This window comes from Coturnix japonica, chromosome 3, assembly GCF_054131305.1.
Source record: "Coturnix japonica strain WE chromosome 3, WE-NBRP24, whole genome shotgun sequence".
Classification (NCBI taxonomy): domain Eukaryota; kingdom Metazoa; phylum Chordata; class Aves; order Galliformes; family Phasianidae; genus Coturnix; species Coturnix japonica.
The window spans coordinates 21,122,604-21,146,897 of NC_140665.1; the positions used below are offsets into that span (position 1 = coordinate 21,122,604).

General features: G+C 39.7%; 1 protein-coding gene and 1 long non-coding RNA gene across 5 annotated transcripts in view; one reads left to right on the forward strand and one right to left on the reverse strand.

Moving 5' to 3' along the window:
* Nucleotides 1-18,636, reverse strand: part of RAB3GAP2 (RAB3 GTPase activating non-catalytic protein subunit 2) — a 35,444-nt gene extending 16,808 nt beyond the window's left edge. The window contains exons 1-15 of one of the 4 annotated variants that reach the window (XM_085541166.1): nucleotides 18,490-18,636; nucleotides 13,090-13,154; nucleotides 10,457-10,580; nucleotides 9,209-9,290; nucleotides 7,157-7,204; nucleotides 6,971-7,046; nucleotides 6,733-6,834; nucleotides 5,545-5,644; nucleotides 4,345-4,437; nucleotides 3,435-3,583; nucleotides 2,865-2,944; nucleotides 2,661-2,750; nucleotides 1,775-1,914; nucleotides 566-782; nucleotides 129-272 (exon numbers count right to left, since the gene is read on the reverse strand). In XM_085541166.1, the coding sequence (XP_085397292.1) occupies nucleotides 129-272; nucleotides 566-782; nucleotides 1,775-1,914; nucleotides 2,661-2,750; nucleotides 2,865-2,944; nucleotides 3,435-3,583; nucleotides 4,345-4,437; nucleotides 5,545-5,644; nucleotides 6,733-6,834; nucleotides 6,971-7,046; nucleotides 7,157-7,204; nucleotides 9,209-9,290; nucleotides 10,457-10,580; nucleotides 13,090-13,154; nucleotides 18,490-18,607 (1,628 nt within the window). In that variant the 5' untranslated portion in view covers nucleotides 18,608-18,636. Of the gene's footprint in view, nucleotides 1-128; nucleotides 273-565; nucleotides 783-1,774; nucleotides 1,915-2,660; nucleotides 2,751-2,864; nucleotides 2,945-3,434; nucleotides 3,584-4,344; nucleotides 4,444-5,544; nucleotides 5,645-6,732; nucleotides 6,835-6,970; nucleotides 7,047-7,156; nucleotides 7,205-9,208; nucleotides 9,291-10,456; nucleotides 10,581-13,089; nucleotides 13,158-18,489 lie in introns of all 4 variants that reach the window. The other 3 variants (XM_015857173.2, XM_032443782.2, XM_015857172.3) reach the window with 3 other exon arrangements.
* Nucleotides 18,637-18,680: 44 nt separating this feature from the next.
* Nucleotides 18,681-23,892, forward strand: LOC146761307 (uncharacterized). The gene is made up of 2 exons (XR_014943854.1): nucleotides 18,681-18,901; nucleotides 23,238-23,892. It is a non-coding gene; the product is annotated as an uncharacterized LOC146761307 (long non-coding RNA).
* Nucleotides 23,893-24,294: the final 402 nt, after the last annotated feature.

Below are 24,294 nucleotides of genomic sequence, written 5' to 3' on the forward strand. Positions count from 1 at the left end.
AAATCAATAAGGCTATTATCAGAGAATCACTCAGTCTGAGAAGGAGAACAAGAATTGCTCTCCATAAACAGAATCATTTCTAAAAACAGCACTGAAATTTAGTTACACAGAGCAAATACAGTCCTTACCTCAATGCAAAATGAAAAGGTACATGGACAGTTTTAACACTTCCAGAAACTGGATCAACAAGACATATCTGGTAAGTCTGGGGCTGCCATCCCTGACTGGTAACGTTGTTTAAACCCATTATTTTATAACCAGGATACAACAGTCTGAAAACAATGAAAAAAAAACATGGCATTTATGGGAAAGAATAGAATCAGCATCCTTCAATGTTCAAACATTTTTAAAAAGGTTTTTGTCCAATCAACCTAGAGCTTCACATCTGTTAAATAAAGAAACTATATAGTGATAAAGCATGACAAAACCTCATTCTAGATAATAAGTTATGTTCAGTATAAACACTGCAAGTAACACATAAAGAGCCTGCCAGTGCTTTCCACTTTTGCCACTGGTATATCCTGCAAAAACACAGAAAGCGTGCCCATATGCTAAAATTTCTTACCTACAATGCTTCCCCACATTGAAGGCCCCAACACGAGGCCCTTGCTGCGTACTCCAGACTTCCAGAATTCCTCTCCTTGGAGCATAGATCACAAGGAACTGAGCCACTCTGCTTGGACACTGTGCATTTCCAAATGGAGAATAATCAATTTTCTCTGTTTCCCTCTCATGAAGGTCCTCCACAGTCTGTATCCAACCAACTTCTGCATCACGGTATCCTTTGTAAGAAAATATAGATTATTTAAAGTACAGAAATTTAGACATGATTAGGATTTAAACTGTGCATCTCCGGCCAGTAGCCAGACTCTTGTTAAAAACTAGGCTATACATTTAGAATCCATCAGGACACCTCTCTGCTGCAATGCTTTCAGAAGGAACAAGTTCTTCTAGGAGAAGTCATAAGAAAATAAAACCCATCAGGGCTGTACTTTCCAGCATTACAGCAATGGAAATACTCCAGATCTTTCTTCTGAGAAGCAAGTGTCCATATTTCTTAAATTTCAAAACAACAAAAAAAAGAAGATTTGGGGAAGAAAACTTGCATAGCATATTAAAGTAAAACGTAACTTTCATTCATATGTTTTAATTATTTAAATGTAATTTTTAGTAAACCAATAAAAATGCCCATTTATTCTCTGAGTAATGCAAGTTCTTTACCCCATCACAAACTTCCCTGGGGAAAAAAAAGGACTTAAGAACATCTCTGCATCACTAAATGATGTAATTGTTTTTCCAAGTATGAATGACAATTCTAAATGATAATAAAATTTGAATGTATAAAACAAGTCTATAACAAGATATATTATACCAGGAAGGTTGCAAAGTATTCAGAACTCTATTAATAAGAAAACATACAGTCCAAAATATTTAATTTATAGGGAGTTATTTGCTTAAAAAACAGAACTATTTCACATCTCAACAGCTCCACTCAAAGCCACAGGAGGGAAAGGCTGGCAAGTGCATGTCTGAGAACCAGAAAAACTTGATACTCTGGCACTACAACTTAGATAATATAAAGCTCTCAGTAATAATGAGAAATAAGCGCAAGAACATTAGAAAACACTGTGTTTTCTAATGTTTCTAACACCTACAAGCTTCAAACATGAAGAGCAATTTAGATCACCTCAAAACACTTGGAATTTCAAGTCTGGAAATAAGAAGCCACACTATTTTGAAACATTATTTGCTATATTAACATACAATATCATACCTTTCCACATGCGAATTGCAAGTCCTCTTGTAACATCCAGTAAAATAACTCTTCCAAAGTCATCTGTCACTGCCGCCAAAGTGTTACATGGAGAAAGACATATTTTTTCACCATGACGACGGGAATCTGGAATTCCAAACCTAGAAATCAAACAAAAATCACTGGATTCATTTTTCTTTCTTCAGAAATATTAAACGATAATAGATTAGCTTTTCATTAAGGTACCAAAAAGACTGGGGTAAAATTAAGAACAAACAATGATCAAGTTTTTGTGCTGTCTACTGAGAGAAGCAGAACTATCTTGAAGGTCTTGTTAATACCCTACTGAAAACCAAAATTCAGGAATTAGGATAAGCAACTGCCTTGTGAAGCACTGTCAGACAAGGATCTCAGAATAAGATCTTTTAATTCCAGATAGCCTTGACCATACTTGAAGAAAAAACACACAAGAAAAATCAACCAAAGCCTTAAGTTACAACCTATTTCTCCCATTCTCCTCTCTCATCATCCTACAGGGAATCAGCGAACCTCCTAATTTTTTCTGATGTGTTTTAAGTTATCACCAGTAGTAAGCACCTCACAAAGTTTCTTTGAAGTACTTCAGTGATAAATTCCAGGTGATATTAAAGTATATACACTGAACTATGCAAGCTGTTCTTTTACATCAACAATGCGTATGCATTCTTCTAGTTGAAAAAGATGAGTAATCTGCACAGAATGGCAAACTTAAAAGAAACAAAGCCTAAAACAAGTGACCAACAGACTACTATATTTGTTTAACATCAGGAAAAACACACAGGTTCATCAGTTATGCACCTTTCAGAGCCATTTAAATAATAAGGAACACAACAGCACAACAACAATTGAGACAGCATATTAAACTTGCCTCACTGCCAGTGGGGTTGCAGGTTCAACTTTTGGTTTCTGTTTTTGGATAGGCTCTTCCTCATGTTTGCTCTTCCAACCAAGCCAGCCACTTGCAATAGAAAAAAGCATTAGGAGAATTATACTAACAGTTTGTAAAAAAAAATCTTAAATTATTAAATAGCTGCTAAAACACATAACTGAATATAATCTTTTATTTTATTACCTGGCAGCATGAAATAACGCTGAAGTCAGTTTACTTGCAACTGCTAAAGCAACATGAGACAACAGTGGCTGTGAGCTACCCTGGAAGGAAGAAAAGTGTTTAGGTAGTCAAGAAACAGCCGTGATCTACCCTGAAATGAAGAAATAGTGTTCAGAATGCCAAGAAATAGTTCTTACACTGAACTCAACTGCAGAATAGTTTTTCAGGCCTCTTATGGACTTTCAGCTCAGAAAGCATAGCTTTAACACTGCAAAATTTTAATTCACTGCCCCCAGCAAAGCCATTCTGACAGCTCTTTACCATTTCAAAAATCCTCCTGCAAGTCACTGGTAGCTGAGTATGTTTGTCTGCAACAGAAGTTAAAGAAACTCTGTGTATGATTTACTATGGAGAGTTATCTGGTGTGTTTGTGAGGAAATCAAAGCCATACAAATCTGAAAATGGCTCCATTTTCTGAAGATAGAGAAAAGGGTGAAACGTCAGCATAAAATGAATATAAAAATACCTATATAGAGATGAGAAGGATTAATCGTTCAAGCAGTTTCAGCAAGTCAGCTTTGTAGTACATACCTCCAGGGCAAAAAAGAAACCAGTGAAGGGATTGGATCCAACAGTAACATACTGAGACATAGCAGGTGGGCTGTTTTTTATAGCTGCATTATATCCACCTATATTCGAGGCAGTCTTCATTTGATCAAAAGGAGATAGTGTCATAATGCCTACAAGAACCATAAAAGTGAGTGTCTTATACTTTTAGTTTTCATTTAAAAAAAAACCAAAACAACAACTGAGCAAAACTTACTGCAGAGATGAAAAATGGGAACAATCTAACAGGATGAGAAGGGAAGCTTCCATACTTTACCCAAACATTAATGACTACAAGAACCAGTAGAGATGCATACTGAAGTACAGTATCAGTACTGTAGGGTATAGCAGTAAAGATGTGGTTAATAAAATCCACTTCACTTGTGTACTGAGCACCCTTCCAACTTGATGTTTTTAAGAAAAGATGGAAAAGTAATGAAATTTACCGTCTCCCAGGCATCTGCAAATTCCTAAGGCGTTTAAGACTCTAAAAGCATATAGAAGTATGCTGGTCTCTTTTGGAAAGGTACAATTCCAAGTTCTAGTTTCTTGATATGTTAAAGCATACCAGTATCAGTCTCAGTTTGATTGCCAGATAATGTTTTAACCTGGCAGAAACAGAACTGCATCTATCTAGTCTCTCTTTGTTGTTTCTTATCAAATGACAGACACGACAGCTAGGGCTTCCTCCCTTTCTCTCTTCTCAAATTGATAGAATGCTTGAAGCAACTACAAGTACAATACACTTCTGGTGATGGTTCATGAGATTATTCACTACGTCAGTCTCCTCCCACTTATTTCTACCCAAACAGTACCACTAGTAAGTGCTCTCACTCCAACACTAAAACATTTAATTTCATTCAAACCAAAAATATGAAAACACACAAATGCTTACCAACACTAGCATGGTCAACAATTGTATCCACGTCCTGCAAACCCCACTTCTTATAGGCTAGAGGTGGCGGCTGAACATTCTCATTGCCAGATGCTGCAGCTGACAAAAATTGATAAGCACACACAGATAGAATAACGGGAAGAAATTGATGGGAACTGAAGAATAAATTCATTTTAAATTAACATACATTTGAATAGCTGCTGAGGTAAAACAACATTTTGAAATATTTTCCTTAATTGTAAGTGTTTTAGTTTCATCAATTGAACAGAATTTCACAATGTCCATCACAAATATACTTACTATTTACAGAGTTCACAAATTAAGTATGGCTTACTATTCTGTACGAATTACAGAAGGCCACTACAACTTATTTCTGTGGTCTAGGCATATTTACGTGGCAACTTATGAGCCAAAGAATTACTTTTAACAAGATGTTGCGTGTTAACATGGCTAAGCATCACACAACTGTGATTCATCTCCCTCACAAGGGATGGTGAAAGAAACTGCATGAGCTGGGATAAAGACAGTTAATAGGTGAAGCAAAAGCTGCGTGCATAAACAGAGTCCAACAAGGAATTCATTCACTGCTCCCTGCCAGCAGGCAGATATTCAGCCATTTCCAAAAAGGAAGGGCTTTGTCACACAAAAAAAGGCATTTCAGAAGACTAACACTACTCTGAACATCCTCCCTTCCCCCTTTTTTCCCCCCAGCTTTTATTACTGGGCACAATGCCATATAGTATATTGTCAGCTCTCTAGGTTGTTTCTCCTCTCAGGTTCTCATACTCCACAGCCTACTCTCCAGCAGGGCAGTATGAGAAACAGATAAGGCCTTGATGCTTGATACCCAGCAACAGCTAAAACACCAATGTATTATCAACACTGTGCTGGTAACAAATCCAAAACACCATAATACGAGCTACTGTGAAGAAACTTATTTCTATCCCAGCCACAACCAGCACACAGTACTATGGTGAGAATGTTCAAAACAGTTAATGATACTCAGACAACTTGTGCTCTGAGGACATTTTCTGTGGTGTAAGGAATTCCCATAAATACAAGAGATACCTCCATATTAAAGGACAAGCAAGAAAGATTCAAATTTTACCTTGACTTGATATCTGCTAAGTGTATGTAAATAGTGTTTCGCAGTACATAAAATAAAGAGACACAGAAATATAAACTTCTTCTTACCCATACCTCTTGCTACCTGGTTGCGACATGCACGTAGGGACTGAAAGAGACTGAAACCATCAATTGTCACAATTGCTGCTGGATACAGGATACTCAGCTCTTCATTCTGTAGAAGAAAATTAGAGAAGACAGATTAAAAAGAAAAAAGAATCATTGCAACTGTAATAACACAGTAGCTAGAAAATAAGCTGTTAACTACATGAAGGCAAGTATTACACTCAAAGAGTTAATTTCAAACAAGCCCCAGACAAAACAAGCCCCTTAGGCTGAACTACAAGAACTAAGTGTTATGCTGTCCCATATATAAACAGTTATTTAGGCCTGACATTTTATCTTCTTCCAATGACTCTTATGCTTGCTTAATACATTTTATGGCTTAGGGAGAAAATGTAACATTTACAGTAGCTTGTTAAGACCACAGAAAATCAGGCCTAACCAGAATACAACAATGCTTTATTAGCCAGATTCTGTAAGTGGATTAGCACTTGAATTACCCCTTAGGCATGAAAATAATAATTTGGTCATATAAATTCAGGATTCAAATTCCTTAATGTTTCTGTATTTCAAAACTGATCTCAAAACATCATGCTAACATTGCACAAACATAAAACAAACTCGGAGATGTCTTTAACCTCATTAGTTTTCCACACACAGCATGCCAACTCAGCCAAAAGCAAAGAAAGCTGGCTTTTCTACTAAATAGCTCGAGCTCTACAAAAACCTTCTCTGTAGGAAACACTCATTATGACATGCAGATTCTTAGCACTCTCATAAACATCGCTTTAATTTTTAGCTATCTTCTCTGTGAAAGAATATAAATGCTTGTGAATGCATATGTATAGCTCCTGGCACCTCTCAAGTTTTGTTTTCTTCTTTCATCATCAATATGTTATATTTTGTGAACATAAATGAAAAAAAAATAGGAAATAAATGAAGCCTTCTTTTGCGATGCTGCCGCAGAGATAACCACAACAAACCTACAGATCAAACTCAATGCTACTAATAACAAAAGAAATGCTGAATCCTCCTCAAACAATACAAGCAAAAATAATTCTAGACCAAGAAATCCAGTCTCTTGTCAGGAATTTTCTACCCATGAAAAAACTTTGTAAAGGACGTAGAGGATTCACAGAGAAGACTCCCTTTCATACCCCTTAACACTGCCACTTCGCTTTTGAAATAATCTGACAAAACCTGTTCTGTGACACCAGGATGTCTGGGAATTTCATAGGTTCTGCACTTAAGCTGCAGGACAGGATCTTCATTTAAAAGCTGTGCAAGAAGCAGTACTCCACTCTAAAAGAGAAAGAATAATAAGTGTGACCATTAGTGTCAGGGAAGGCAAAAAACACTGTCTGTGAAATTAGATGTTGTTTAGAAATAGATTTATTGCAATGGTTTTCTTGTGGGCTCACCATGCTCAGAAACATACCTCGGTGTAAAAACGAACATAGCCAGAGGTGAAGCCAACCACAATGCAGGTCCAGTCAGGACGACCTGTAGAGCTCCTGTTTCATAAAGATACATTAGAAGTTAAAAACAAATCCTGCTCTAAGTCATAAACGTACAATGGTGTAATGTAAGGAAAATGCATATTCATAGGAATATCAATCCTTACCTCTTCTGACTTGCCAATGGGATACACAAAACACTACTCACACATTCACTAGAAACAGAAAGATAAAACTATTAAGCATATTTTATCCTCCAGTTGTAGAAGATTTTTCTACATGACATCTTCCTAAGTCATCATTTGTAATGTATTAACAATATAGAAATGCAGAACATAATTAATCAAGCTCAAATTAGAAAAGGCAAAAAAAGAAAACCTTCCTTTTTAAAGCAATTTTGAATTACATTTAAGTACCTAAACAGATTGCAAAGAGTGCTTATTACACCTTGTTATTGTCCTCCTTCATCAATCAAGACTGATCACTCTGCCAGTTCTCTCAGTAAAGATTCACTGCTTAAAACAAACAAAAAAAAAACCTGCAAGGACTACACCTAAACCACACTTCTCAAAATACAGTTCTGAAATACATTATGTAACCAAGTAGGTTTTTGCATCCACTGTACTCATCAATATAACTTGATAACATCTCAAGAAGCAACCTGGTCTTCCCAGGTAATGGAAACTGAGCATGGCAGCTACAGCATACAGGATGCAAGCAGAGGGGCAGGCCTCAATATCTCATATCAAAAATTATTTAGCTGCTTCTACAATGGAAAGTTTAACACTGTCTAAGGAAACAGAAGCAGTACAAAGATTTTATGAAATACCATTTAAATTCAAGATGACATCCTGAACAGCATTTGAAGCATAAGAGCTTCCAGTGCTGTTGATTACTTGCATTTCAGGCCACCTCCATTCCATAACCAGGCTAGACAATTATAGAAAAAAAAATTCTAAACACAAGTTTGACACAAGTTGCAATATAGCCACAATTCAGTAGCAATTTCAGTGAAATCTTATCTTTAAGAGGAAAGTTTAGACGCCTTACAACAGTGTCAGTTCTTTAACAGCTCTGGGCAAAAAACACTGCAAGCCTTTAGACAATCTGACAGCAACTGAGCACCCACAGAAATAGAACCCTCACCTTCAGGAAACACTTGCAAGCCTTAAATCAAGTTGTAACAAATTTAGCTGTGTCTGTCTAAAGAAAGCCACCCATTCCACTGCAGAGCTCAAAGAACAGTACTAAGTCCTGAAACAGAGGGGTTTATTCATTTGCTGAGGAGTTTGTTTGGAATAGAAGATGACATGGTAATTTCAGCAGTAGAATGGGGAAAAAATCCTGAAGGGACACACTACAAAATAGTTCAAACTCACTGCAGCAGAAGGCTTACTCATACAGATTGGAAAACGTCTGATTAATTCAGCACCTCCTGCAGCATAACAGAAGGCTGAAGCCAACAGGCATGCTCAAATGCAGACAACTCAAGACTGCAAACTTGATAATGAAATCCAAATCCTACTCCATATGGGAGATTCCAGAAAGTGTCAGTCTGGTTATTTGAAGACAGATCTAGCAGAAATTTTGTATAAATACCAAATGTATTTCCAATGCAAATTTTCTAACTGCTCCAAATGACTTAGAGCACCAAAACCATTTCTAAAAGTGGCAACAGCAGGTAAAAGGCTATTTACTTCAGAGGTCACAGATAAAATTCAGTGCATTTGAAAAGCACATGAATGTTGCTCACCACTTGTGATTTGGACTGACTTCTTAACCAAAGAGATCTTCATATTTACTTGAGATTTCCAGAAATAATCTTTTCATTTTCAAACAGCTTCATACTCTTCCAGTTGCAGCTTTCCCTACCAAAATTCCATCTCTGCTCTAAAAGTAGATTTTCAAAAAGCATTCTTCTAGTACTCGTAAAAAGCTTGAGAACCCAGATTTGTTCTGAATTTCTAATCTATACGCAAATACGTTAACTTGCACAGACAGCATTCGTCCTACTTTATACGAGCATGTCCTGAGACTCATTATCCATGGATGGTGACCTTTGCAAAGCTCATCCAGATTACTCAATTCCTGCTTTCAACATACAAATGTATGAAAACATAAATGCACTTGGACAAAAGCAAAAATAAAGTTACATTACAAGTTATTAACTATTAAATAGAAAAACAATGTTTTGACCACAACCGCATTCCAACACCTACCCTTCTTCAACACTCAGACAGCCACTCCAGCCAACAGCATACTGCATTTCTTCTTTTCCCTTGTCACTCTGCTTCCATTTAGCTATGATTAAAAATAGACACCATCTATAAAACCGTAATGTCTTACACCTCACAGAATTCTACTTGCATAGAACAATGTACTATTAAAATCATTCTGAAATGTCTAGTTTTGTTCAAAAAGTTACATACAGTACTACCAACTAAATTAAGTTTTAAAAGATTCCATTAATAAAACAGAATCTTTAGTAGAAGAGTACGAAACAAATGCAGTCTTCTTCAGGGATGATCGCTGAGGCTTTAACAAATAAAAATACTCTAACGTTAACCCTGAGAACATGGAAATCCTACACTAAGTCTGACAGGCTGATCAGCACAGTGCTAGAAAACACTATGCTTTCCTATTCAAGGTGCTACTACAATTGACACATTGTTTCATCACTCAACTTCCAGTTGCAGATGGACCACTAAGAAAACTTACACTGTGTCATTTGAAACTTAAAGTTTAAGACACAAGGACACTTCGGCCACTGTGCAACATAGTTACTGCTGAGCAGTTGAGCAGCACCCTCCAGCAGGTAAACTAAGTCACATCTCCTCACTATTGATGCAACAGGAACTTTCTGAGGACCACTACTGTCTTATCTTCTGTGAAAAACTAGCAACAAAGGTAATCAGGCAGATCGCATTAAGTTGGTATACTGCAAATGTTATTCTAACTCCTTTCTTTTAAAGCCATTACTCCTTGCCCTATCACTACGCTCCCCAATAAAGAGTCTCTGTACATCTTTATTGCAGGTCCCCTTGAGGTAATGGAAGGCTACTGTAAGGTATCCCCAGAGTGTTCTGTTCTCCAGGCTCAACAATCCCAGCTCTCTCAGCCTCTATACACAGGAGATGCACTTCAGATCCCTGATCATTCTCACGACCCTCCTCTGGACCTGCACCAACAGCTCCATATCCTTCTTATTTTACAGGTCCCAGAGCTGAATGCAATACTCCATGTGGGTTCTTACAAGGGCAGAGTAAAGGGAAAGAATCACCAACATATGCTCATGTACCACCAACTGCAACTGTTAATGGCAAAAGCAACCAGGCCATTGCAAGCAGCTGGCTCTTCAGTTTTCATATATTACTAAGGATAACTCCAGAAATAGGGGAAAAAAATAGACTTTGTCCTGACTACTATTAAATGTATATACTTACATACTTAGCAGAATGTATACTTACACACTAAAAAGACTGCCTTCTGCTCATTAGCTATTACCATCAGGTCATTTGTTGGTGACAAGGACAACACGCAATCTTGAAGCCAGTAATTCCTCTGGTTCTTGGAAGCAGATTCTTCTTCTTCCTATAGGTAAAGCTTTATTTAACATACGCAGTGATTTTTAAACATGCACAACCTGCAAGATTCAAATTAACACTTTGGTTTAATCTCAATACCAAACACAACCACCTCACCTGCATTCTAGACTCGGGGTAGAAAACTCCAGAGGAAGCAGTCTCCAGAAAGAGATCCTTCTCCAGCAGCACTCAGCCTTTAAATGGGGTCTAGAAGAGGTGCAGCCAGGCTCCACCACTTCTGATCACACAGCTGAATTGCCTTCACCTGTGCTCCCAGGGCTGACCCAGTGCTTGCCTCAGGAGTGGTTCAGGCCATGATTCAACAGTTCCCATACATGCACATAAAGAATATGTTGAATGTCCATCAAAAATATACATGTGTGTATATATGTAGAAACATACTTTAGACACTGAAGTGCTGGGCATGCTACAGGCTGCTCAAGGCAGTGGTTGTGGTGCTGAGCTACCAAAGTTTAAGGGGTGTGGACAGTGCTTTCAAACATACGGTTTGGATTTTGGGTGGTCCTGTGTGGAGCCACAAGTTGGATCAGTGATTCCTGTGGGTCCTTTCAAACTCAGGATATGCTAAGATTCTATGAAATGCTTTAGGAAAAGATCAACTACAATTCAGTTTCACGTGATGAATCTACCAAATTACAAAAGCTTATGACACTTGTAAAAAAAATGTGGCCTGATAAATTCACTTCATTGAAATGGGAGCTGAATATCCACCCTATTTGAGAGTTTTTATGCTTCCTTTTATTCCCTGACATCAGCATGGGAGTGACTCATCCCTTGGAGACGCCATGCTCATTTAAACTTTTCACCTCAGCTGTAATATCTGTTTTCCCATTCAAGTAAAAAGTTAAAGATTCTGCCCCACTCTCTGGGCATAATTCCTGCACACTGAGATAAATACAGAAGAGGGTTTTTTTTAGCAAGGTGAGGTCTGGATTCTTCAACCTACCCTATTAGCTCTAACATGGAATTTAGCAAGCAGTTTTCTTCAGATGATTCATACGGATGCAGAGGATTTCTAGAGAGACAGCTTCCCTAACATCTTATGCAAGTCATCCCGGACAGCTACAAGTCTCAGCCTCAACACCAACCCCAGACTAGATGCATTATTCTCAAACACATTCATTGGAAGAAGGATGTTTTTCTCCCTGTAAAGAGCAACAGTGCTGCCCTCATTGTGCTTGCTTAATTTCATCTCCTCTTTAACACCATCCATACATCACAACATAAAGGGAGCACTATGTGACCAGCAGAAAGGTATTTACATCAGTACTTCAGGATTTCAAAGTCTACACTTAAGACTGGTTGATGACTATAAATTCACTGTCATGCCCAGGCCCCCAAAAGCCACCATTCAGCTACTAAGAGCAAGGTATAGAAATATGATCTTCCTTGCCACCGTATCTAAATAAAGCTAACTACTCTCCCTTTTTTTCCCCCTCAAAAGCTAATTTCAGGCACTTGTTCCAAGTGAAATGAAAGTCTAAGCATCTTTTTTTCTTAAACCATTATACTCTTCCACTTTTATCCAAATCTGATGCATTTCCAGCATTCCTCATCCCCCCACGAATATTTTGGACTGTCATTTCCTAACCACACAGGCAGCTGCAAACCATTAAAGCTGACACAGAGGACACAGCATGTAATTACATCAGCTTACATTGTTGTTTTTAGATTTCTGGTAATGGCAGTTCCCAACATTAGTTATATATTGGAATGACAACCAGCAAGAGAAGAATGAGAGATGAGACTCATTCAAAGCAATGCAAAAACAGACTGCAATGAAAGACATCCATTATCAGGTAGGTACACTCAAGTTTTTAGATAGATTCTAGAAGATCGAATCAGTCCTCTTAAGAAAATAATCAGTTGAGAACTAAGATGCACACAGTACTGTGACGTGGATAGCAAGGCAATACTCGCATCATTCCAGTCTTCCTCATTCTACAGCATGAAATTCTGATAGACCCAGCCCAGTCTTACCCAAAGATTCTCCCATACTCTCTTCTAAGTGAATTAAAATCAGGAATAATGCATTTCAGTACTGGAATTACTACACTTCACAGTGCACTCCTCTACTACATCAGTTACATACTTAAGGAAGCTCTCTTGCAAATTGCAGAAGAATGTTTTAGTTCAGTGTTTATTCCCAGCACGGTATTTTTATGTGCAACTATGGAACAGTTCTTCTAAGAGTCAACTGGATTCTGAGACAAGATGCCTGAATTTGGGCCTCCACAGTAATTGTTCAGAAACTGCAAGAAAAAAAATGAGACTGAAACGCAGAGACCTACAACTCATGTAGTAGACCATGGGAGCGTTCAAGAAACGTTTGGATGTTGTGTTGATGAATATGATTCATAGTAGTATTATGTAGTAGTATTATTATTAGTAATATGATTCTGGGTAGTATTGGTAATGGTTGGACTAGATGATCTTCTAGGTCTTTTCCAACCTTGATAATTCTGTGATTCTGTGATTCATGCATATTAACTTACAGGTTCTGGTAATTCTGCTTCATCCCAGGCTCCCCAGCCACCATCTTCCCAGTTTGTTGGTTTACCTGCTTTAAACAGACAAAGAAAACCAAAATAGTCACATGAATATGACAGAAGCAAGAAAAAACACAAAACGGATTGCTGGCAGTCGTTTTCCTTTCTTCACCAATGCACTCTAACTTTATTAGTAGCAGATATTAAACAAGCTATACAGGATAAAAAAAAAAAAAAAAAAAAATAACCGTGAAGAGGTAGAGCTGGATTTCTTCCTATTTATCTCCACTTTATGAAAAGTAAAAAGAAAACCCCAACGAAATCAAGATGTAACCAAAGTACAGATTAGAAACAGGTGCAGCAACACCTGACAGACTGCGTGCAGAGCTCTGGGCCCTAACAGCTTACAGTGCCTGGTGCAACGCAACCTTCAGCAGGGCCTCTACACTTCACCAAACAGATGACTCAAGCACTTTAGCCTTCTCTCAGTTTCTCCACAGCCCTTTCAAGGGAGCCAAGATAAACTTCTAGTTTGTGTCAGGAAGCTGAAACAACAGTAGCTAAGAAGACCTAAGACCTTTCTGCCAAATTTAAGCTTTAGCTTGATTTTAAATTGTTACCATTTCAAAGCCAACAGAAGTACGATCTTGTACATACTAGCAGGCAGCTACAGAGAAAGTAAGGAGACAGGATGCTCACTCAGCACTTCAAGGATTCATGTTTGTGCCCTTGAGCATCATACTGATGAAGGTCAAAAGCTCTGTAACATCATAAGAACCACATGTGAACAACTTTGTGCTTCTTTTTAGGTATGAAAAATATCTTCCTTTCCATATTGGTGTTATTGGTTTGCTTTTCAGTCAACTGCAGGACAAGCTGGTAGCAAGGTAAGTCCATTTTGACAGGAAACGATTGCGTGCAAAGAAATTCACTTTTGAATACAGAGTCTCCAAGGCCAGGACAATGCAGACTGGGCTACCATTACCACTGCTCCCAAAGAAGCCACAGCAGAGCTGAAGCTACAGCCTCCACAGGGAAAAGGAGCACACAGGCACTGCCTATTCACCTGTTGGCAAAACAGTGAAGGGGAAAGTTAACAAGACACTAATCAGATTCAGTTACATCATTCAGAAACTTCAGGGAAACCACAGGCTTACAAAATAGCTCAAACAAGCTGAGAAAACTGCAATTTGTAGAGAGAAGCCTACTTCTCAGCTATCTTACAAGGGATGATGCATTGGTCTTATACAACGACACTTAAAGTTCTTTCATCTAAAAATTCTGAATTTGATGGGAACTGAAGATCATACCCAAAGGTTAGCTGCATGTAGGCTGAAAGACTCAGTAAGACTACAGGCATCACTGTGATAGCTTAAAAAAAACAAGGATAGAGATCCGTATTGGTGTTACTGCTTCAGGTTTCATTAGGCTTCAAGCATTTCCTGAGGAGGAGTTCCAGGAGTTTCATTAACTGATGTCATGGCTGCATGAACCTTAACAAGTTTAAGTATCTCATCTCAACCTAGTTTAAATGTAGCTTTAATCAAGCAAGGTTCGGCCATTCTGGATGACCAAACAGCTTGAACAAGAATGTTTATACCAAGAACACCCTATTTCTCTAAAAACTCTGGCTACTTTAACAACAAAATCAAACCAGAAAACAAAACAAATCTATACTCTATTCACGCAGATTTTTTAAGCTTTTGTACCACTAATGAAAAAAAAAAAACTCTAAAAATATTTTAGCTTAAGAAAGCAGCATTCCACCAACGCTGTTGAGGTGTTTCACAAGACTGTGTGTGACCAAATATCCAGTGTATGAGTACCCTTTGTTAACATCGAAACCTCTCCACCACCTTATGAAACGGGTGAGTCAGCTTACTGCATCATCGCCAACGCAGAGCTGGCTGCGCAGTTATCTCAAGAGGTCTACCTATGTAACAACAGTCAAGCTCAAATACAAGACTAGGCTTTATGACTTTCCAGTGTACAAACAGACAAAGAATTACGGCATTTTGAATACGAACTGCAAGAAGAAAGCAGAAACCAACTCAATATTTAGTTTAAGGTAGCTAACCAAATTCTATTTGCATTTATTATCTCGTGCCTTTATTGCATGGTCACAGTGTAAGTGTTGTCATCTCTCAGATGAATCCAGACAGACTGGAAAATGTGAGGTAATGGTGAGATGTCGTTCCACTGGTGATGCTGCAAAGATCTCTCACAGCTGTGACCTGCTCTGAAAGGGTCCATATGTCCTCCAGCTTACAGCCATTACAAACTTACTCCTTTGTATCCACCCAGTATTATACAGACTGCCCCATGCACTTTAATGATATGCATTTCTCAAGTCCCTGTATGTATTCTTTCCATCCTTCCAGGCATTAATTCTGGAAAAATGGTACCCTTATCCATATCAAGAACTTCTCCTGTGCAAAGCAGCTGAAATGGTGAATGAAGCAGGGTATTAAACGAGTAATTTATCCAGAAATAATGGAGAGAGAACCAGCAGGGGGGCACACCTGTAATACTTCAACCACAGCACAGCATTATTCATTAGTGTGAATGTGTCACAAAATATCCTGCAGAAGAAGAAGAACACATGTTGAAAACCAGACCCTAAAGATACAGTGATCAGAACAGCCCTACATACATGGATATGTCCTATTTGCATATAAAAGTCATGCAGCAATTTGTTCCATGCCTGGATTTCATATGGGAAGAAATACCAGCTTCATTTCTCTTCAGGCCAAGGAATTTAAGGATACAACTTTCTGCTATTCAGTAATAATGGGACATTTATTCCCAAAGCTGCCCCTGTACTGGGGACTGCCAGACACGCTGGGCTGCCTTGACAGCATTACTGGAAGCCCCTTTTGCAGATCTGTACTATTCTTATCTTAAAAGAAGTGAAAAAGAAAAAAGATGGCACTCAAACTAGCTCACTAATACAAAAAAAAAAACACAGTTCATGTATTTCTTGTGACCATCTGAGGGAGAATGAAGTGCTCTAGTGTTTTAATCCAAGAAAAACAATCAAACTAGAAATGATCCTGCACTACATAGCTTTTTTTTAAAAAAAATAATGCTGCAAATCTCCATGGTTTACAGTCATAGATTATCCAGAAACAAAGTTGGAGGTAGCACGGCAGGAAGGAAACACTGTGAAACAACACAGCACAGGAAACAAATGGAAATGATGACATACAAAACATAGAGCTTCCTTTTTCAAGTGGAAGCCAGAGCTCCAGTTATCAGTCACAGCAAGAAGGAAGGCGACCCGCTAAAGATGTTACAGCACTAGAAACAGAAAAACAACCAGAACAAAACAAACAAAAACACCAACAGGTGTGAAGGATAATTGGACAAAGTACTCCGACACCACTACACCACGTGAATTGAGAGCACACCATTTCATCTGCCCCACATTTCACAATGTACTGTTACATATGAAACACAATAAAGGCAAAATCATTTTGATAATTTACAGAAGTGACAAGAAAGGAACTGTAAATGTATATAACACAGCCTGGAGAGTGAGGATCTAATTAAAGAGGCAATACTAAAAAGTATCTTCAACAGGAAAATACCCAACTGAATGAGAGGCATACAGATGCACTTAAGAATCCCATAGCCAAATGCCATTTAGAAATCCATTTTGTAATGCATTTTGTGTTAAACCTCGTTTGAAGCTCTGAAATAAAAAGCCCGGCTTTCTGAATTTCTGAATCAAATTAGTCGGTCTAGATAAAGCCAAGTGTGTTAAGCACAATTCCAAATACGTGGTTTCAAGGAATGGGGCTGAAGAATGCTTTTCAGGATGCTGTCAATTTAACATTGCAGGGTTTTGGATAGGAGTCCCTCTATCAAGGTTAAGCTATGAATCCTATTGCAAAAAGGGGCAGATAAGTGATACTTCTTAGATCTAGACAACATATCTCAAGGTCAAAACATCCTCCTCAGTCTCTCCCTCACCCCCAGCCCCACCATAAAGTAAGCAGCAGTGTTTTGATAATGTAGGCTGGGCCACGAACCACTCTGAAGTCACCTGCTTAGTACCACATGCAAGCACTGCTGCCTGAGGGCTCCCAAGGAGAAATGACTTGGGGGTATGAATGTCATTCGTGTAAAGGGAGATAAACACATTAGTGAAAACCTTAGAAATTTCCTGATCTGCCACACAAGTCAGCTGCTGAGTAAGAAAAATGACTGGATTAATACGTAGGTGTAAAGAATAAAGGGAGAGAGTCAAAAACAGCAATTCAGAATGCAAGACCTCAAGATGGGCAGTGACGACATTAGCTACACCATCTCACCCAGCGTAATACATCTCCAAACATCCTCACAGCTCAATGACTCAGGTGCTTAGACTGCAGGGTGGCAGGAAAGCAGGCAGCAAGAAACAACGACTATGATTCCTGAAAGAAATGGAAAGGGGAAGGAACCTCCCATTCCACACAGCCAAATCTTTCTCCTAACTTAACATACCTACCCAACTTGCTCATTTCTAACAGGAGACACCTCTCCAAATTACAACAGTGCTCGACCTGCTCAAAAACAAATGCACTGAGACGTCGTGCACCAACATGGCCTGATTGTGTGCTTTAATTAAAGTCGCTTCGAGGACTTTAACTCACTTTGAGCCAACAGCTGTCCACCACCAACCCAACACATGTGAATAAGTCTAAATGAATGGTACTTAAACACTCAGTTCTGATATTCAGCATTGATGACTAAATAAGCAAATAGAAAAATCACCCAAATAGAGCCAGCTCATTAAAGAAGATGAACAGCACATTCTAGAACACGCAATCTCAATGCTGCTATCATTTTTCTGTGCTTCCACAACAAATGAAATGCCTCCCGTCTTTACAGCTGCCATTTGACAAATCCACACCAACAGAAGCATCCAGAAGTTCCTTTACACCCATTAGTCTTCCATGTATTATCAAGTGACATAGGGGGGCAGCCCTGCCTATGGCTGGGGATGGAGCTGGGTGGGCTCTATGATTCTGCCTGCCCCAAACTACACAAACCTGGCCTCCAGCTCCCAGCTATTTCCTTCGTGGCTTTTCCTGCTCTCACTGGAGCCCCCAAACTAACTCCTTAGCAGACTTACAGCCCGTTTTGCTTCACTTTAAGAGACCATCCTCTGAGAGCTACACTCCCTTAAGTAGGACACCACAAACTTACACTAAGAAGTCTGAGGAGCTTCGCTCACACCCACGGGACGAGGATGAGAGATCGGACAGGCACCAGGATCACCCAGCAGTGGGACAACAGAGCTCGCAAACGTGGCACCGTCCACAGCGGGCGGTATCCCCAGCCGAGCCGGGCTGCCCCCACACCGAGCCCCGCTCGTGGGGCCGGTCCCCAGCTCCCCCTCCAGCAGCGGCCCGGACTCACCGCTCTCCCTGCTGTCCCTGCCGGCCGCGGCGCTGCCCTGTCGGCGGTGCGGGCACAGGAAATCACGGGCTGCCTCCAGATCCTGAAAGCGGCCGAAGGGAACCAGGGTGCACGACATGGTGCCGCCGAGCCGACCGACCCGGAAGCAGTGGCCGCCTTCCCTCACAGCTGGGGCCGCATGCGCGGAGCCGAGCAACCCCTTCCCCCCCTCCACAAACCCGTTGAATCGCTGAGTCGATCTCACATCATGAACTCTTACACCATGGCTCTTGGTTGGATGTGACGCCCACCGCTTTCTGTTCCATCTCTGGATACCGAGGCAATCCTCGTAGCAGCAGCGATGAGGGTGATTACGTGACATGAGTGCAGCTCTGACAGCTGCCCCACAGCCTCTCTGCGGTGTTCCTGTAGGGTAAGGAGAAGGAAAATGGGACCCCATGGTGTCTTTATCCACACCAGTGAGAAGCTGCCCCTCATCAGCCGCCCTTGGCGTTTATTTCTAAGCAGTACCTGCTTTATCAGTCAGATAGACAGGAGCAGAAGCGCTGGTGCAAGTAGACAAGCCCTTGTGAAAGTATAAAGTATAGGAAGTTTGAGGTGCTTAACTTAACCCTACTTAACTTGTCCTGGCAAGTTCTGGTGTCTTCAGTTTTATTATGTTGCAGTAATCAATCAGCCCCTAATAACTGTTTTTTCCCTTAGCAGCAGCATGCAGGTCTTGATTCTATGGTTAAAATTGGTGGCTCCTCAGGGAATGTGCAGGTTAGACTTGAATTCAAGCAGCTGGATAATCTTGTTGCCTATTAAAGACAATGTCTGAATCCTGCTTTTCTCCAGAGCAGGCATAAAATTACATGCTGTGTGCCAATAGGAAAGGAGCTCTTGGCAAATAAGGTCACAGTGTGGGAAAGGTTGAAAGCAACGGGGACAGAGGAATGGCTAATGACTTTGAAAACACTAATTAAACATCTCAGGTCAACGGGGAAAGGACATTCAATGATATTTGAGGTGTAACATATGCAAGGTCATTAGTAATGTCAAGTGAATAGCCATTCAGATAAATGCTCAATCAGCATCCAAAATTATCAATCCATTTCCAGTAGCAATAATATATTTCCTGTCATTTGGATACATTAATGCATTTTACAACAAAAAAAAGGCACAGTTAGGACTACCAGTTTTGTTTTTTTTTTCACATGGGGAATTGAAGGTAATGAAAGATTAAGTGATTTCTTAGTGTCAGTCCAGAGATCCATGGGGTGCTGTGAGTAAAACTCTGCTTTCTTCATCATCTGTGATGATCTCCACTTGTCATTCAATCAGGCTGGTTAGCATAAATAAATGTGATTATATTATCATATGAACAGTCTTGAATTTGGTTTTTGATAATAGGTGAAATTGAAACCGACAATTTATTTAATAGATGCATGTGTATTGTCATGTCAATTTGATACACGATACCTTCTCAAGTACATGCATATAAGGCTTCCAGTACCACAGTTAGCTCTCATGGAGAGGGAGCAAGAATTAATCAGCATTCAATAAAATGCAGGGAAAACAAAGAGAACGTGGACAGTCAAACATTTATGCTTGTGCCAGATCTTTCCCTGCTGCTTAATCAAAGCTGAGTGCATCCTTATGTACCTAATGGTGCCTCTCCTGCATCCTCCAAACACCTGCAGTTCTCAAAGCTTCATATAACTTGTACATTGTCACCCCGAGCATCTAATTGCATGATTAAATCTTTGCATAAATTTAGGTGTCTATTTGATATATGACATCTAAAAATACAGCCCAGATAATGTTCTGCATCAAAAAACGGTCTGACTTGGGATGTCTGTACTTGGCCTTTCTGTCTGTTCAGTCAATTGGGCCCTGAGTTCTCTGTTCAGAGCCCCCTCGAGGCAGAGCTGGGACAGAGCTAAGAGCATGAAGCTTTGATAGTGCTGTCACAGGAAGAGTACTGAATTTATTAAATGCTGCTTTTGACTAGCAGGTGATAGAAAGATGCCTTGGAGTAGTGCTACATATGCTGCTGATATTTCTCTCTTCCTATAAGTTCAATTTCTTGCATACAGTACAGTGCAATCGAGGCCTGCGTTTGTGAAAGGAAAACAACATACCAAAGCAGTGACTTCCATTTAAGTCACCAGACCAGATGTTCTGACTCACAGCACAAGCAGGAGAGGGGGAAAGATGAGAGGGCTGGGCAGCATGTCTTGTCAGCTGTTCTGGGCTTGGTTAAGTCTTCTACTCTGCATACATAGGCAGGACACTGTAATCTCCAGCTGAGATTTCTCTACAAGAGCCTGCAAGACTTAATAAAATCCTGTTTGTCTCCTGCCCCAAATTCATCCTTTACAATTTAGGGTTGTGTAGAAGCCACAGAGACAATTGTGCTTCTGACTGTACTAGAGATTTTATTCACAAATCTTTATGGAGAAACACATTTGCCATTGTATGGTGACAAATAATGAAAAGATGGTAATTGAAAATACCCAAAAGGCTGTTTACAAGAAAAACTCACCCAATGGAAGCCTTCGGTCTGCAGGGAACCACTGAGGCAATCTCCACTAGGGAACAATCTCCAAGAGATGCTGCCTTAGTGGTGGTCAGTCCTTAAATGAGGTCTAGAGGAGATGGAGTCAAGCTCCACCCCTTCCAGGAGCACAGCTGAATTACTCTCACCTGTGCTCTCACAGCTGACCCAACACTTGCCTCAGCTGATTAATCAGAGGTTCAGACTGTGATTACCAATTTCCCATACAGCCATCCTGACCTTCTGTTAAAAAGATAAAACAATCGTAGACCAATCTGAATTTTGAATATATATTTCAGATTTTTCATTTGAAGTAACGGGATTTCTAAGATCATGTGGATCTTCTGGCATCATTGACTGTGATGGTTGCTGCCCATGTTGACTCTTAACTTTTGTGTTTCTTGATTTTTTTTTTTGCATAAAGATGTGGTTTAAACATTTCCACAGAGAGCCAAAGTACATTCCCACACAAAACTACCCACAAGGAGGTGGTGAAAAGCCCTGAAGTTCTCATCCCACAATTTCCTTTGTATTTTATGAAAGCAGTCCTGAGATAAGGACATGTCCTGCGCTGAAATGGTATGTTTTATTCCAAAAGCCAGTTGTAGAGATGAAAGCAAACCCTGCCTTTCTGATACATCTGCCAGTTTGTAGCAGTGTGATGCACAGCTGCAAAGCCCTGTGGGGTGGCAATCTGCTTTGCTCCTTATGTTCCTCACCTTTCCTAGGCTGCCATCCCTGCCTGTCTGTCGTCTCTGCCTGCAAAGGGTAGATGTTGCTACGTGACTGTTCTCCAGCCATGACTGGCTAATTTCAGAACAGGGAATTAACTAAATTAGTTCTGATGAAGACAAGATTCAGCTGAAGAGAAGCAGGAATGAAGGGGGGGGGGAAACAAAAACAAGGAAAAAAGCGATGCCACAGAACTTTTCATCTCACCCTCTCACTGGCTCCTGCTAAACTGGGCTCACAGCCACCTGTAATAGGAGACATTGGAAGAAAACTGAGGGACTAAGGGAATAAAAAAGTTCAGTCTCTGTTCTCCTGGGGAACTGTTATCTCTGCTGCCTCCTTGAGCCTCTATGGCTTGTATCACATCAGGGACTGGAGACTCACCATAGATGGTAAAGAATTTTCTTCCAACAAGGACATTCTGTACTAAGAATGGCCAGATTTTATCCTTTTGTAATACTTGAATTTCTCAATCTCAGAGTCCAGAGTTTAGTGTTGCATGGAAAAGAACTATCAGCTAATAGGGTCAATATCTTGCATCGTTCATCTAGAGATTGAAGAGCCCAGTGAAAAATACACAGCTTTCCCTGAGCATGTTCATGTTTTGTTATTAATTCACTGCAAGCACATTTATCCCCATCTATGTTCACTGTTCATGAATATGTCAGTAAATTGTCTCACGGGCTAGAAGAGTCCGAGAAAAAGAGCATACAAATATTGACAAACAGAAGAAACATCTCTGCTATGACTGTGATTCTACCAGTAATACTCCCCAGTCATGGAGCATGTGCGTACCCCACTTATTTTTGTTCTAGTTGTGACAGCCCAATATGAATGAGAATACAAGTACTGAGTATTCAACCTAGTAAACTGACAGGCCAAAGACTGTTGGAATGAACCCTGTGAGTGATTCTGAACAGGCTTAATATATTTTCTGGTGTTCAGAATACTTAAAACAAAAGCAGACAGAAGGAAGGCAATTACTTTTCAGCAATGCAGCTTTACTTGCAGAGGTCATCAGTGCATCATTTGTTCCTTATATCCCTGCTCTTAAAAGTCAGTAATAGGTGTTACAATATCTTAGTTCACAAACATATCTTCAGACAACCTGCAGATATGACTCTGAGTCTTATCTACGCCCCTTTAAAACAAGATGGTTAAAGCTCATAGGCTTAGTCACCAATGGAGACCCATAAGGTTTACTACATTATTCATATCTCTGAACTATATTTAAAAAATAATAATTGCTTTTATCAGTAGAGTATTACCTATGTGTGTTTTCCATACATAAGTTAGAGCTCTCTAGAGTGGTGATTAACTTACAGATCTCTCTTTTGCTCTTGGTGTTGTCAAGAATGCAGCTGACGTAGCTGTAGGTGCTGTATCATTACAACTTTGTTAATATGCTGTCAAACAAGCAAAAATATTCCTTTCCTCTATTTGAAGTTCATCTTTTCAATGTCTTTATTCATTACAGCGAGACTTCGATGTCATGGATCTTTGAGAAATACTGGGATCAGGGGATATATAAAAACAGAAGAAAGGAAGCCTGCTCATCATGATCCTTAATGAGCAAAAAACCTGAATGTCAGCAAAGTAAATTTGGCATCTCTAAGGATGAGTTCAGACTGCCATCTGGGGGATTTAGGACTGAGATAACTGGCTGAAGGGCTGAGAAATTTAGCCTACATGGTGAATCTAAATGGATCCCTTGCAAATAACTGTAGCCAAAGGATTCACTGCAAGTACCTTGTCTGGTGAACTTTTTACTGAATTGTTCTGCTTACAAATTCTTTGCAGACCTGTCCTGTTTTCTGTCAACTTGCAGAAGTGTTTGAATGGATAATTTTCAACCTACGGCCTGTCCTCAAACTTCCCTTCACTATCATCTATTATTTTAAGTGCTGTGGGCATAGTAGGTTTGATTGGATTTGCAAACTGGATTAAGGCTGTAGGCACAAAATTCCTATTGAAGGATTTTTTCTGTCATCTCTCCAATCCAGGGTAACAAATTACATCAAAATCAGAATGCCATTATCAAGGTGTATTTAAAAGTCTGTAATGCGTTTTCTCAAACGCAAATAGTAATTTGTCTTTTAAATTCCCCATTAAAAGCATCAGTAGATAACCAATCTGTTTATATAATCAGGGAGACTTAATGTCTGTTAAGACGTGACCAATTTACATCCTGTTGTCATCTGTTCCATTCAATGAGATTTCACTAATTTTTCTTATTCCAAAATGTAACTCCAGAGGAGAATAAAAGGCTGGTTTGAGGTTTTGAAGGCTGGCTCTTCTCATTGTTCAAAGACAGAAGGAAAGGGAATATCCGTAAGCACCTCTTAGAAGATGTACTGCATGCAGAAAGCAATCGGCTGCATATTGCTGAGCAGGATTACGCTCTTAGAGGTCCAGGTCTCAGGTATAACAAATGAAAACTGCATGTCTTGTGCCTTCTGAGAGGAATAATCAACCTCTAGATAGAAAGGGGAGACAGGACAGCTGCCAGCTTTAAGCTCCATGTAATTTCTTGA